This window comes from Neoarius graeffei, chromosome 10 (genome assembly GCF_027579695.1).
Source record: "Neoarius graeffei isolate fNeoGra1 chromosome 10, fNeoGra1.pri, whole genome shotgun sequence".
Taxonomy (NCBI): domain Eukaryota; kingdom Metazoa; phylum Chordata; class Actinopteri; order Siluriformes; family Ariidae; genus Neoarius; species Neoarius graeffei.
Window position 1 is genome coordinate 75288662 of NC_083578.1, and position 13909 is coordinate 75302570.

Genomic DNA, 13909 nt, shown 5'->3' on the forward strand with positions numbered 1-13909 from the left:
GTCTAATGTAAACCCCACCATAGAAACCCGGTGCAATACTCATTCTGAACTTCTCAACTCACATGTATGAGCCTCCCTGCTGATAACACTTAAACTCCTTTCTCCATAGCCGACGTTTGCAGTCACGTCATAACGGACTTGGGTTAATGCCCATCCTCGTCAGTGAAGTAGAAGAAGAAGCCTTTATTTGTCACATGCACACTCAAGGACAGTGAAATTCATTCTCTCCATTTAACCCATCTGAAGCAGTGAACACATGCACATACATACCTAACCCGGGGAGCAGTTAGGGGTTAGGTACGGTACCTTGCTCAAGGGCACTTCAGCCCAAGGCCATGTTAACCTAACTGCATGTCATTGAACTGTGAGGGGAAACCGGAGCACCCGGAGAAAACCCACGCAGACACGGGGAGAACATGCAAACTCCACACAGAAAGGTCCTCCCTGTCGGCCACTGGGCTAGAACCCAGAACCTTCTTGCTGTGAGGCGACAAGACTAACCACTACACGACCGTGCTGCCCAAGTACATGATGGGTACAGATGCGTCTTTTGTCTTGTTAACATCAAGAGATAGAAAAAAAGGGAAGCTGGTGAAGGAATGACTGTTTATAGCGTTTATAATATAAACAATAACAGGAATTAACTTCTCGTACATATTCCACACCATAAATGGACAAGAAGTATCACTTATACACGAGGGAAAAATACCCCAGGATGGTAACAATAACTCCAACTGTTATTTTCCTATAACAGCTTGCTCTGTGGTGTTTTATAGTACTATATAAGTAAGGGAAATGAAGCCAAGTCAGGGAAACCATGGCCTAATGGATAGAGAATCAGATTTGGGACCAAAAGGTCGCCAGATTGATTCCCTGGACGAGCAGGAATGGCTGAAGTGCCCTCGAGCAAACCCCCAACTGCTCCCTGGGCTGCTCTGGGTGCATTGTACATCGCTCTGGATAAGAACGTCTGCTAAATACCTGCTATGTACTGCCCCTATTGTTAAGTGTTCTATAAAACTGATAGCATTCACCCTATCGCCAGGAGCTCATGATACATTTGGTTATGCTCTCTAGCTGGGAGGGATGGCGTACTCACTCTCCCCTGTCAATCATAGTGATATGAGCTCATGTATGCAGAAGAGGTTAGCTAGCGCTTTCTTCTGAGTGTGTTACATTGCCTTGAGCATTAGTTTGAAAGGGTGCGATTAGCTGGCTTCACATAGCTCAGAGGAATCACATGTGAAAGGAGTCACCCTCTCCGGTTGTGGCGACTGGGGTGGGTGGAAATTTTCAGGTTATCAAATTGGGGGAGAACTCCAAAGTGCGATACAAATCAAACTGCATTGGATCGCATAGAAATATCAGATTCCAGACATGACAACTAGACTCTTAACAGAGTGCTGCTTATTTTAAATTTCTCCTGTTTACTGTAGCATGGCAAATTAAGAAAACCTAGAAGTGTGTGTAAAATATATATATATGTATGTGCAAAAGGTTTAGGCACATGCAAAGAAATGCTGTCGACCAAAATGGCTTAAAAATTCTGAAACGTTTCAACATTAAAAAAATACAATAAACAGCAGTCAGCCATAATAAATGAAACAAAGTCAATATTTGGTGAGACACGACCCTCATCTCATCTCATCTCATTATCTCTAGCCGCTTTATCCTTCTACAGGGTCGCAGGCAAGCTGGAGCCTATCCCAGCTGACTACGGGCGAAAGGCGGGGTACACCCTGGACAAGTCGCCAGGTCATCACAGGGCTGACACATAGACACAGACAACCATTCACACTCACACCTACGGTCAATTTAGAGTCACCAGTTAACCTAACCTGCATGTCTTTGGACTGTGGGGGAAACCGGAGCACCCGGAGGAAACCCACGCGGACACGGGGAGAACATGCAAACTCCGCACAGAAAGGCCCTCGCCGGCCACGGGGCTCGAACCCAGACCTTCTTGCTGTGAGGCAACAGCGCTAACCACTACACCACCGTGCCGCCCCGACACGACCCTTTGCTTAAAAAAAATAGTAGTCTCAGGTCCAATGAGTGCAGTTTTATAAGGAAATGAGCTGAGCAGAACCAGCCACAGTTCTTCTGGACACTTTGACTGTCACACTTGCTTCTTAATTTTGCACCAAAACCCAGCAGCCTTTATTATGTTTTCTTTTTTAATCTGAAACGTGCTCTCTTATGTCATATGCTGCTCCGATACGAACATTTTTTTTTTGGCAACATTTAACTCTGTGCTGGAAAACGAACGTTTGGAACTCTAAAATGTTTTTGTAATGTTTTGACTCGATAATGTAGAAATCAGGGGCATGTTTAGCCTATTTTTGGGGGTGCTCAAGCACCCCCAAAAACGAGCTCAGCACCCCCTAGCTCAGCACCCTCAAAAACACTGCTTTTGGACGTAATTTTCAGAAATAAGTGCCCTTGCGCACTGCGCAATGAATGTGTGCGCGGGCGTGTGTGTGTTCTTGAATTCACCTGTTACGTGATAGTTCTATGAGCAGTAAAATCCCTCTCCTCCTTGCGTCCCCTCTGATTGGGTTGCCTGTCCGCGCGAGTGCTTGCTACGACATGGTGATTTTTTTTAACTGGATTCCACGCCGATGAGGAACTCGAAGTAGCACCTGAGTATTACTGGCATAGCGAGATGTGGAGGTACGGACTGGAGTTACAATTGTTAAACACAACACAATAATATGCATAATGCAATACTGATGTTCCCTGGTCTATGAACAGAATGATAAAAACGACATTTATCATCCATATCGAGATACTTTTGTGCAGAGCTGTACAAGTGCTACGGTGCTAGACCACCATGTGTTAGTCAATTTTATTTAATGTAACATAGCGTTTACGTTTGCTTAACATTCACAAATCCAAACCCTGGTCATTGTCTGGGGGGACAGTGAGTGTGGTTTGGATATAGCCTACATTTTCAAAAGAACACTACCAAAATATAACAAATATAACAAAAAATATAAACTAATGTAAACTAATGTAAAATCATAATAATACACACTATTATTACACAGTACACAATAACACATTAATTAACAATTACCACTGTTCAAAATGAATAGCTCCAACATTACAAATGCAGTAGTAGGTCTTGTTTAGTTAAAAATATAACGTAAATATTTGTGTCAGTGGTTGTAAATGTGTAGATATCATAGTTTATTGGGTCAGCTTCTGTTAAAACATTGCATAAGTCTAGTCTAGTCTTCTTGTCTAGTTAAGTCTAGTCTAAATGCGGAATAAATGTGGAAACACTGTCGTTCAAGCCAGGTGCCTCTGTCAGCTCTGGGGGCTAAGCACCCCCAAAGATCAGATGCTAGAATCGCCCCTGGTAGAAATCATAAAATAGAAATCTATAACAGGCAGCACGGTGGTGTAGTGGTTAGCGCTGTTGCCTCACAGCAAGAAGGTCCTGGGTTCGAGCCCCGTGGCCGGCGAGGGCCTTTCTGTGTGGAGTTTGCATGTTCTCCCCGTGTCCGCGTGGGTTTCCTCCGGGTGCTCCGGTTTCCCCCACAGTCCAAAGACATGCAGGTTAGGTTAACTGGTGACTCTAAATTGACCGTAGGTGTGAATGTGAGTGTGAATGGTCGTCTGTGTCTATGTGTCAGCCCTGTGATGACCTGGCGACTTGTCCAGGGTGTACCCCGCCTTTCACCCGTAGTCAGCTGGGATAGGCTCCAGCTTGCCTGCGACCCTGTAGAACAGGATAAAGCGGCTACAGATAATGAGATGAGATGAGAGAAATCTATAACAAAAATTGTTTGAAAAAAATAAATAATAGGGGGCCTAAACCTTTTGCACAGTACTTTGTATAGACCAGCTCTGTGTATATACACATGAAAAACACTAAAATGAGGAACTCTATTAAAATGTCCTGGAAACATTACTGAGATTCTGGAATAGTGCAGTGTCAGGCCATTAAATCCCTGAGCTCCTTTCTTCTCAGCTGAGACACACACACACACACACACACACACACAAAACTATCTATATTTTATCACCAAGCCAAATCACTCTACCTAAATGGATTTATTTTTCCATTATTTCAGAATTTCCTTTCCCGCTGGAATTCAATTGGATTAGGCATCAAAACATTTACAGTGTTTACTTAAAATATTTAAACACTTTGTATTTTTAATCAGATTCTGTAGTTTAATATGAATGTTCTGAGACTAATATTATTGTTCCGAGACCTTCTGTGAACAACAAATCTGGTTTATAATACATGAAGATACCAAAATGTATCCTGTGTCGTGGCTCAGATGACTAAGGCACCATACCGTAAATCTGGGGACCCGGGTTCGATTCTGACCCGAGGTCATTTCCAGATCCCTCCCCGTCTCTCTCTCTCTCCCGCTCATTTCCTGTCTCTCTACACTGTCCTATCCAAAAAAAAAAATGTATCCTCTAATGAGTTGGAGCCATAATCGTTATTGGTGGTGCAGTGGTTAGCTCTGTTGCCTCACAGCAAGCAGGTTCTGGGTTCAAACCTTGCAGCCAACTGGGCCCTTTCTGTATGAAGTCTGCATGTTCTCCTCATGCCTGCGTGGGTTTCCTCCTTGTGCGTCAAAATCCTCCCACAGTCTAAAGCCATGCAGATCAGGTCAACTGGCTACTCTAAATTACCCATGGGGTGAATGTGAATGGCTGTTTGTCTTTCTGTGTTAGCCCTGTGATAGATTGGTGACATTTAACTCCACCTCTCACCTGAAGTCAGCTGGGATTGGCTCCAGCTCACCTGTCACCTGCAATGGATAATGAATCAGTGTAGAAAAAGAATGAATGAAGCAATGGAACATAACACTCAAGCATCACAGCTCTGTAAATCTGGGATCTAAAAAGGGTCTGGTTTTCCGACAATTTTAGAAAGCTGATCTTCTAGGAACAGCACACATCCGTTTGCACATCCAGGCATGCTGCAAAGTGAGCCACTTCCCACCCGGCCATGCTTGCTTTGGCTCGTGTTCTTGCGAATTAATGAGGGAAGCAGAGCGCGCTGAGGGCTGACCAAAATCGCCTGCAGTTGCAGATCATTGATATTTTAAAGCTCCATCTGCTGCATTCTGCTATGGGGAAATGCCGTTATGTGGAGGAGGATCTGGCTAATGCAATAGGATCTGCTGTTATGCATCAAGAAAATTATTATCCTTTTTGCTAAACCTGTTTGCGACAGATGAATGGGTAATGCTCGTGCGTCAAAATCATTTATAAATCTGACTTGCAGAGATCATTTGATATTAAGCTGTAAATGGAATATCTAAAGAGACCATCAATGATGGCGTAGCTCACTCCGGCCCCGTCTGGTCCAGAAGCAACGATCTAAAGTGGGCCACTTTGCACAATAAATATTGTAAGCTATATACAAGCTATATATAGAAGCTATATACACCCTAGGAATACCGACCTATTTGCCAGAAAGAATCCAAAACGGCGAGGAATTGACTGAAAAGAAGCGGTTTTTGTTGAACTGCTCATTAAGGCTTAACTAGTCCATAACTTCATTAATAATTGTAATTCAGCAAATCTGGGGAGAAGTTATATGCACCCTAGGTACCCCTACCTTCATGCCAGAAAGAATCAAAATCGGTGAAGAATTGAAGGAGAAGAAGCGATTTGTGTGGAATCTGCTTGTTAGGGCTTAATTACTCCATATCTTCATTATTAATTACAATTATGCAAATTTGGGTAGAAGCTATATGCACCCCAGGTAGACCTACCTTCCTGCCAAAAAGAATAAAAATCGGTGAAGAATTGAGAGAGAAGAAGCGATTTTCGTGAAATGTGGACGACACTGGATGACAGACAACACGTGATGGCATGAGCTCATCGCCTGTCGACCGGAAGAGATAATAACTGTTAATAAGAATGGCTGCCAAGTACTGTAATTCTGGCACAGGTGATGATTTTAACGGAGAACTGAAGGCAATTTTTTTATTATCAAAATTCTATTTATCCCATTTTATTAAATATAGGAATGCATTTTTTGATAGGTGTTTTGTCACTGCTATAGCAAGTTATGAGTGTTTGAAATACGCTGTGTAATATATCAGTCCATATGTCAAAGCAATGGCCGTAAACGAGATTCGTTGAGACCTGTGCGAGACATCGTAGGACGGAAGTAAAACGTACAGCGGAAATCAAAGTGACCAACATCTGCCAACGTTGTCAAAAGGCGTGCGCGCCCTGTTTCGAATGCTGACGTAATCAAGCCGGAAGTTTTGTTTGTTTTGATAGCAATCAGGAAAGTTTGAAAAAAGTAGGCAGTAATCGTCATTTAAACTCGTTTTTGTGCAATATTTCGTTTGGAAAACAGTTTTCAAAATGGCGGCACTGACACCTGGCTGACACTTCACGTTTCGAAGTCTCGCACAAGTCTCGTGAAGATCGCGCGGATAAGCGACGCCCGCCGTGGACCAAATGAACCAAATTCAACACGGCTAAAAACCGAATAGGCCGATAAGTATAATATTTAATTGCAATTAGTTGCCAATACGATTCATGACATAAGGTTACTAAAACTGGAAATGTAATTGAATCAGGGCTTTGAACCAGAATTTTTTTCCTATTGGTTCGTTCCGAACAGAAACGGAATTTTAACGTTTCCGGTTTTGGGTTCCACCATTAAATAGACGTTCCCGAACCGGTTAGAACAAAAAAATTTCGTTCCCGGAACGGTTAATTACGTTCCCTGTCAGCTGTTTAACAAATGGCTATAAAATTATGTCTGTCTCATCCAGCTTAAGCCAAATGTAGGCTAATTCTATTACAACCTTCATTAAATAAGACAAGAAATAATTCAAAACTATTATTATTTCAGATGTTGGCGATTTGGATTCTCAGTATGTCTTCCCATCTACACAAACAGAAAAAGTGCCAAAAATGAAAGATAATTCGTTTAGTGTGTTACCAAAGGCTAGTCAGGCCCTATAGAGGGCTACCGCATGACGTCACCGCGCCGCGAGATTTTGTTAGGCGCCATATTGGAAGACCAAGTACACATCTATGCAAGTACATACATACATAAAACAAACTACACCTGAAATGTAGCCAGGGCCGGTTCTGCCCTAATCTGGACCCGGGTGCAACATCGCGCAACCCCCCAAAAAAAAAAAAAAAAACACCAGTCTAAATCAGGACAACCATCACATAACTATAAACATTTTATATCAACTATTTTAACTAAATGGGCTATAATAAATAAGCCTGCAGGCAGCCACGGCGGGCTGCCTCAGAAAAGTAACCATTCAATGACACAACTGAAAGCCTGCAGCCACGGCGGGCTGCCTCAGAAAAGTAACCATTTGTCCTACCTTAAAACTCGTTTTGCATTTTCTGCCTCCTTTTTTGTATTTTCAACCCTCCGTTTATTTTCTTTCCTTTTCTGAAAACCCGATTTGTGTCCAGACATTTTATTCTGCTACCAACAAACTAACTCGTCAGGTCTCGTCTCTCGAGCCCACGATGATTCCCGTGGGAAGGGCAACAATTGATACATTTTTACAAACAGCCAATAGGGAGGTTGCATCGTTCAGGCTCTTCTTTGCTCAGACACTCAGTAATGCACTTATTATCACGTGGAGACGTGATAGCAGTCCACCTTCCCGCTCTCTCCATTCAGTCAGCGAACGTCACACAGGAAGTGAACCCCAGCGGGTCATAGAAACTTGCGCAGGAGGAGAATGGCTTTTTTATTTGTAGGCTACGGAAACTTTGAGGAACGAAATAAAAACCGGTATTAACCGGTTACCATTATTTTTAATAAGCGTTTCTGTTCCGGAACATAAAAAATAATAAAGTTTCTGGTTTCGTTTCTGTTCCATGTGAAATGGAAAAAGTTCCCGGTTTTCGTTTTCGTTCCTTGAACTGGTTCAAAGCCCTGAATTGAATAACACGTTAATTAAGAAATAAAGCAAGTTTAAAAATGACTTCAGTTCCCCTTTAAATGTAGATGTTATGGAATTCGTGACAAAACGAAATCCTTTCAAAAAGTTGTATGGTTGAGTGAAACACCAGCTCACAGTTCTTACACTCACTCACTGCTGGAAATTGCAATAATCGGTCATGTTGCTGAAACTAATATACTGTGTCATTAGTATGTAGTTAATATATCAACGCTGTTATTAAATCCTACACTTAGGATTTTACCTGTAGCCGATTTTGTCGGCTTGCACCATGCAGCTCTTATAGAAATGTGATACCTGATGCTCACTAACTGCAGGTCAGTGTAGCTCCTAAAACAAATTGTCATTTCAGAAATAGCAGCATGTGATCTTACAGCTTTTGTTCCAGTGTTATTTAATGGAACGCATCAGGGACATAAGAGCGTGCATTAATATTTATTGCTCATATCGGTCTACATGAACCAGAGGTGCAGACGGTGTTAAAGAGAGTGGAAATGAAAAGATGGACGATCAGCCGAATTGAAAGATGAAGGTCTGTGAAGAAACCAGGGGATTTTTCTGTCCGAAAGATTTCAGAGCGCTACACGAATAGAGAATGGGCAGCAAGAAGCCGGGGGACACAGTGCCAAAAACAACACTGGGAATGAGGGATTAAACATGCTCCACATGTATCTGCCAGGCTCCAGAAGATGTCTCTGCTGAGGTAAGAACAGAGTCCTGAGAGGATCAGCAATCCAAAAGAGCCAGAGGTCAGCTTTCAGTCTCATTAGCAGGTCAATAGGTTGACTGCATGACGCCAGGGAAAGCCAAGTGAGCTCTTTTTCCTGGCCTTGTAAAGCTCTGTAGTTTGTTTACCCTGCATGCCATGCACGTAAAGACACGCGCACATTAACAGGCAGAGGAAGAGGAGGCTGAGTGGAGGAAGTGCTTCGTCATGGCCCTGGTGAACTCACGTGTCTGCTCTTGGGGATTGCAAGGGGAAAAAATGGCTGGCGACAGGAAAAAACAAAGCGGTGATATCGTCACTGGGACACGCAGCAGGAATTTGTTTGGGTCTCTGCCAGAACAGCGCCACAGAAACTGTATTAAGTGGACTGCTATTGTACGCCATATGATAGCATAGTTCCAGTGCAGGGTTTGGTATTTTTCTTTGTGGTTTATGGGAGGAGGAAATGGGTAATATTTTTTTATAAAGCTTAGCAGTGGATCACTTTTTTAAGTAAACCAGCTCAAGTGTTATGAGTTTTTCATGGAGCGGATGTGTGGTGTCGAGCTGCACACTACAGCATGAGATTCAGAGCAGGGTATCTGACAGAAGGAGGCATTTTACTCCGGTCATACAGATATAGACCACCTGTGACCTCATGAAGCCTTACAGGGCAAGAGAGAGGAGGATGATCCACTTGAGTGACTTTCCATTCAGAAGACATTCCTGGATTTGGTGAGAGAGTGAGTGTGTGTGTGTGTGTGTGTGTGTGTGTGTATGTTTTTATATATTGGTAGAAACCAAATGCCAAACAAATATAGTAATTTTGATCGTTTCGGCCTTGTACGGACATTTGGCTGGCCCCCACAAAGAAAACCTTTTTTTTTTTTCAATGCAAAAATAAGAGTGAAAAGTTTTCATTTTGGATACTGAGGTTAAGTATATAAATTTGCTGTTTAATGGTGGAGTGATTTCCTGCCATTCGCTGCAGCATTAAACACCCGAGTGACTTTTGCAGCCAGAGTGTAAATCAAACACAGATTAGAAAGCATGATTAGCATTTCATCAGTGCGCAGCTCCTGACAGCACCTCTGTGACTCTCTCTGTGTCAGCCAGATTTTAACAGTGTGTTTTATAAACAGTTCATTCATAGGGTTGGCATTCTGTCCTGGATTCGCGATCATAGCTGTGATACGCGTGTCATCATGTAGCTTTTCCAGCCTCATGATACAGTAATGATGCCATAGTGGTGCTTGAAAGTTTGCGAACCCTTTAGAATTTTCGATATTTCTGCATAAATAGGACCTAAAACATCATCAGATTTTCACACAAGTCCTAAAAGTAGATAAAGAGAACCCAGTTAAACAAATGAGACAAAAATATTGTACTCGGTCATTTATTTATTGAGGAAAATGATCCAATATTACATATCTGTGAGTGGCAAAAGTATGTGAACCTTTGCTTTCAGTATCTGGTGTGACCCCCTTGTGCAGCAATAACTGCAACTAAACGTTTGCGGTAACTGTTGATCAGTCCTGCACACCGGCTTGGAGGAATTTTAGCCCATGCGTCCGTACAGAACAGCTTCAACTCTGGGATGTTGGTGGGTTTCCTCACATGAACTGCTCGCTTCAGGTCCTTCCACAACATTTCGATTGGATTAAGGTCAGGACTTTGACTTGGCCATTCCAAAACATTCACTTTATTCTTCTTGAACCATTCTTTGGTAGAATGACTTGTGTGTTTACGGGTGTGGCCTTGCTGCATGACCCACCTTCTCTTGAGATTCAGTTCATGGACAGATGTCCTGACATTTTCCTTTAGAATTCGCTGGTATAATTCAGAATTCATTGTTCTTTCAATGATGGGAAGCCGTCCTGACCTGTGAGAGAGGCCTTCAGTTGCTTAGAAGTTACCCTGGGGTCTTTTGTGACCTCGCCGACTATTACTGTACACGCCTTGCTCTTGGAGTGTTCTTTGTTGGTTGACCACTCCTGGGGAGGGGAACGATGGTCTTGAATTTCCTCCATTTGTACACAATCTGTCTGACTGTGGATTGGTGGAGTCCAAACTCTTTAGAGATGGTTTTGTAACCTTTTCCAGCCTGATGAGCCTCAACAACGCTTTTTCTGAGATCCTCAGAAATCTCCTTTGTTTGTGCCATGACACACTTCCACAAACATGTGTTGTGAAGCTCAGACTTTGATAGATCCCTGTTCTTTAAATAAAACAGGGTGCCCACTCACACCTGATTGTCATCCCATTGATTGAAAACACCTGACTCTAATTTCACCTTCAAATTAACTGCTAATCCGAGAGGTTCACATACTTTTGCCACTCACAGGTATGTAATATTGGATCATTTTCCTCAATAAATAAATGACAGAGTATAATATTTTTTGTCTCATTTGTTTAACTGGGTTCTCTTTATCTACTTTTAGGACTTGTGTGAAAATCTGATGATGTTTTAGGTCATATTTATGCAGAAATATCGAAAATTCTAAAGGGTTCACAAACTTTCAAGCACCACTGTAAAGGAGGTTAACATTCAACCAGTGATTCAGTACATCGATTGATATTTTTCCATTTCCGACTCAAAGCTTTGAGTATCAGTCAGTCAGTGATACTGACCCGTTCCTGACATCACTGCAGCAGCCAAGTGAGTTATACCTGCTGTCTTTAAGGCAATATATCTATGTTCATGCGGTATGTACAGTATATTGTTCAAGATAGAGTGACCTCCAGAATTAGTTCAACATAGGGAAAATGAGAAAAAAATTAATATATAAAAAGAATTAGATGTACAATTAAGTTATTCCATGAAACCGAGTTGTACATGAGCTGATAGCTGAGTTGGCTATAAGTCACGTATGATGAGATTGAGTGGAATAACTGTTTTATTCTATCCACATTCACTAGATTTTGAGAAGCAGAACATTTTTTTTTTTTTTTTGCATATTCGATCAGTAAAAACTTTATACAAAACATCCGACAAAATAATTTCTGCTTAGAATGTAAACAAACCAGCAAAATGACAGTAGCAATTTGTGAAAAATGCTATCATAATAATTCTTGAAAAATAAAAAAAGATACATTCCTACCATCAAATACTTTCATTCCATGTTTTTTTTTTTTGGGGGGGGGGGGGTGTATTTTCAAGTAGAGTTTTTATTTCGTCCTTGGTTGAACACGGTCTGCCATTTTTCTTTTCTTCTTTTTCTGCCAGTTGGCAAGCCAACTTAAAGATGCATTATCGCCACCGACTGGGCTGGAGTGTGGAACAGGAAATATTGGGGGGGGACGGACCTATATTCTCGCATTTAGTTATTTCTGTTTCTTTTAAATGCTTGATAACAAAGTGATATATCTGACTTGATGTGTTCTGCCATTTTGTTTTTCTCTACTCACAGTATATGAGCTGATATCCTAGTAGTAGAGTAACCAATCAGAGCACTCATATGTAGTGAATCTCATCTCATCTCATTATCTCTAGCCGCTTTATCCTGTTCTACAGGGTCGCAGGCGAGCTGGAGCCTATCCCAGCTGACTATGGGCGAAAGGTGGGGTACACCCTAGACAAGTCGCCAGGTCATCACAGGGCTGACACATAGACACAGGCAACCATTCACACTCACATTCACACCTACGGTCAATTTAGAGTCACCAGTTAACCTAACCTGCATGTCTTTGGACTGTGGGGGAAACCGGAGCACCCGGAGGAAACCCACGCGGACACGGGGAGAACATGCAAACTCTGCACAGAAAGGTCCTCGCCAGCCACGGGGCTCGAACCCGGACCTTCTTGCCGTGAGGCGACAGCGCTAACCACTACACCACCGTGCTGCCCTATGTAGTGAATGTGGATAGAATAAAAGAAGATACATTCTTACCATCAAATACTTTTATTCCATATTTTGGTGCTTTTTTTTTGTATTTTCAGGGGGATTTGTTTTTGAATAGTTTTTAATTTCATCCTCAGTTGGTTCAGCAACACACGCCGCCATTTTGTTTTCCTCTACTCACGGTATATGAGCTGATAGCCGAGTAGTAGAGTAGCCAATTAGAGCACGCGATTGCTCATCCGGTGAATGTGGATAGAATAATAAATGATACTTTGAGCTCAAACATACTGGCGCATCATATAATTTAATTTCAGTGTTTTTCTTCAAACATATGTTTTTCGAACTGCATTTTTTTTTTTTTTTTGGACAACACGTTGGTTTTAAAATGATCAGCACCCCAACGACTGCTATTCTGGAGCAGCTGTAGAATATACCTTGGAGAGAATAGCAGCATTGAGTCTTTCCTGTAATGTCTAATGTCATTTTCACATTCGGTACAAATACTCAAGTCAGCATTCAGGACTGATTTCTGGATTTGTTTGGGGGCGGGGCTCATAATCTCAGGTTTGCATTCACACAGAAGAATTCAGCGCGAATTATCGATCAATTAGGTAAAACCATCACATCATTTTTGTGCACACAGATTTACGGTAGTAGGTTAATCCGTTTGCTTTCTTTTCTTTTCTTTTCTTTTCTTTTCTTGTGGTACCAACACTCATGGTGAAAAACGATGCTTTCTGGCTTTCTGCATGGCATGTGCAGGAGTATCAGCAAACAAAGAGCTGATCTTGTATAAGATTATTTTTAGCCATGTATGCCTTCGTGAGACTTTTTTTGTGCTAGCAGTCGCACAACAAAGGCGAGCTAATTACAATGCTCCAGTGCTATGAAAGTCTAGTTTTATATATCAACCATATATAAAAATACTAGCCCTGCTCCTAGTGACATGAAAATAGGACTAGTAAGTAACGTGATAAATTGAACTAACTACCAGTACATGACTTGCACATGAGAGCTTCCACATGTGATACAGATCTTGATGCAGTTTGGTTGAAATGTACCTCAGACCAGAGTCTTCAGTAGGACTTGGGATCAGCTCTCCATGACTTGAAATCAGCATTCATACTTCAGTAAACAAACTGGGGGAAAATGCAAGTGTGAATATGATGTTAGAGTAGAACCTGGTCCCCTCTTCCATTTTAAGCTCCTTCATATTTTTAGGTTTGTGCATATGGACTTCTCTTTTCAGTCCAGGTTTCAATCTTGTCAAACCTCATGTTTTCGGTTGGGTTCAAATCCGGAGATTGTCATTACTCAGAATTGGATTTGTTTCTTTAACAATTTCCATATTGATTTGGAAGTATGTTTGGCTCATCATCTTGTTGAAAGCTTTATTTCTTGCTAAGGCTGAACCTCCTGCCAGAAGC

The 13909-nt window shown here is 41.9% G+C and overlaps 1 protein-coding gene across 3 annotated transcripts in view; it reads left to right on the top strand.

The window, feature by feature from the left end:
• The window catches only part of pde4d (phosphodiesterase 4D, cAMP-specific), a 464086-nt gene that overhangs the window by 241963 nt on the left and 208214 nt on the right, over window positions 1–13909 (top strand). The window contains exon 1 of one of the 3 annotated variants that reach the window (XM_060932307.1): window positions 9200–9375. The exons of the other annotated variants lie outside the window; for them this stretch is intronic. Within the exon in view, the coding sequence (XP_060788290.1) occupies window positions 9299–9375 (77 nt within the window). The 5' untranslated portion in view covers window positions 9200–9298. Of the gene's footprint in view, window positions 1–9199; window positions 9376–13909 lie in introns of those variants that run through there. 3 annotated transcript variants of the gene reach the window in all.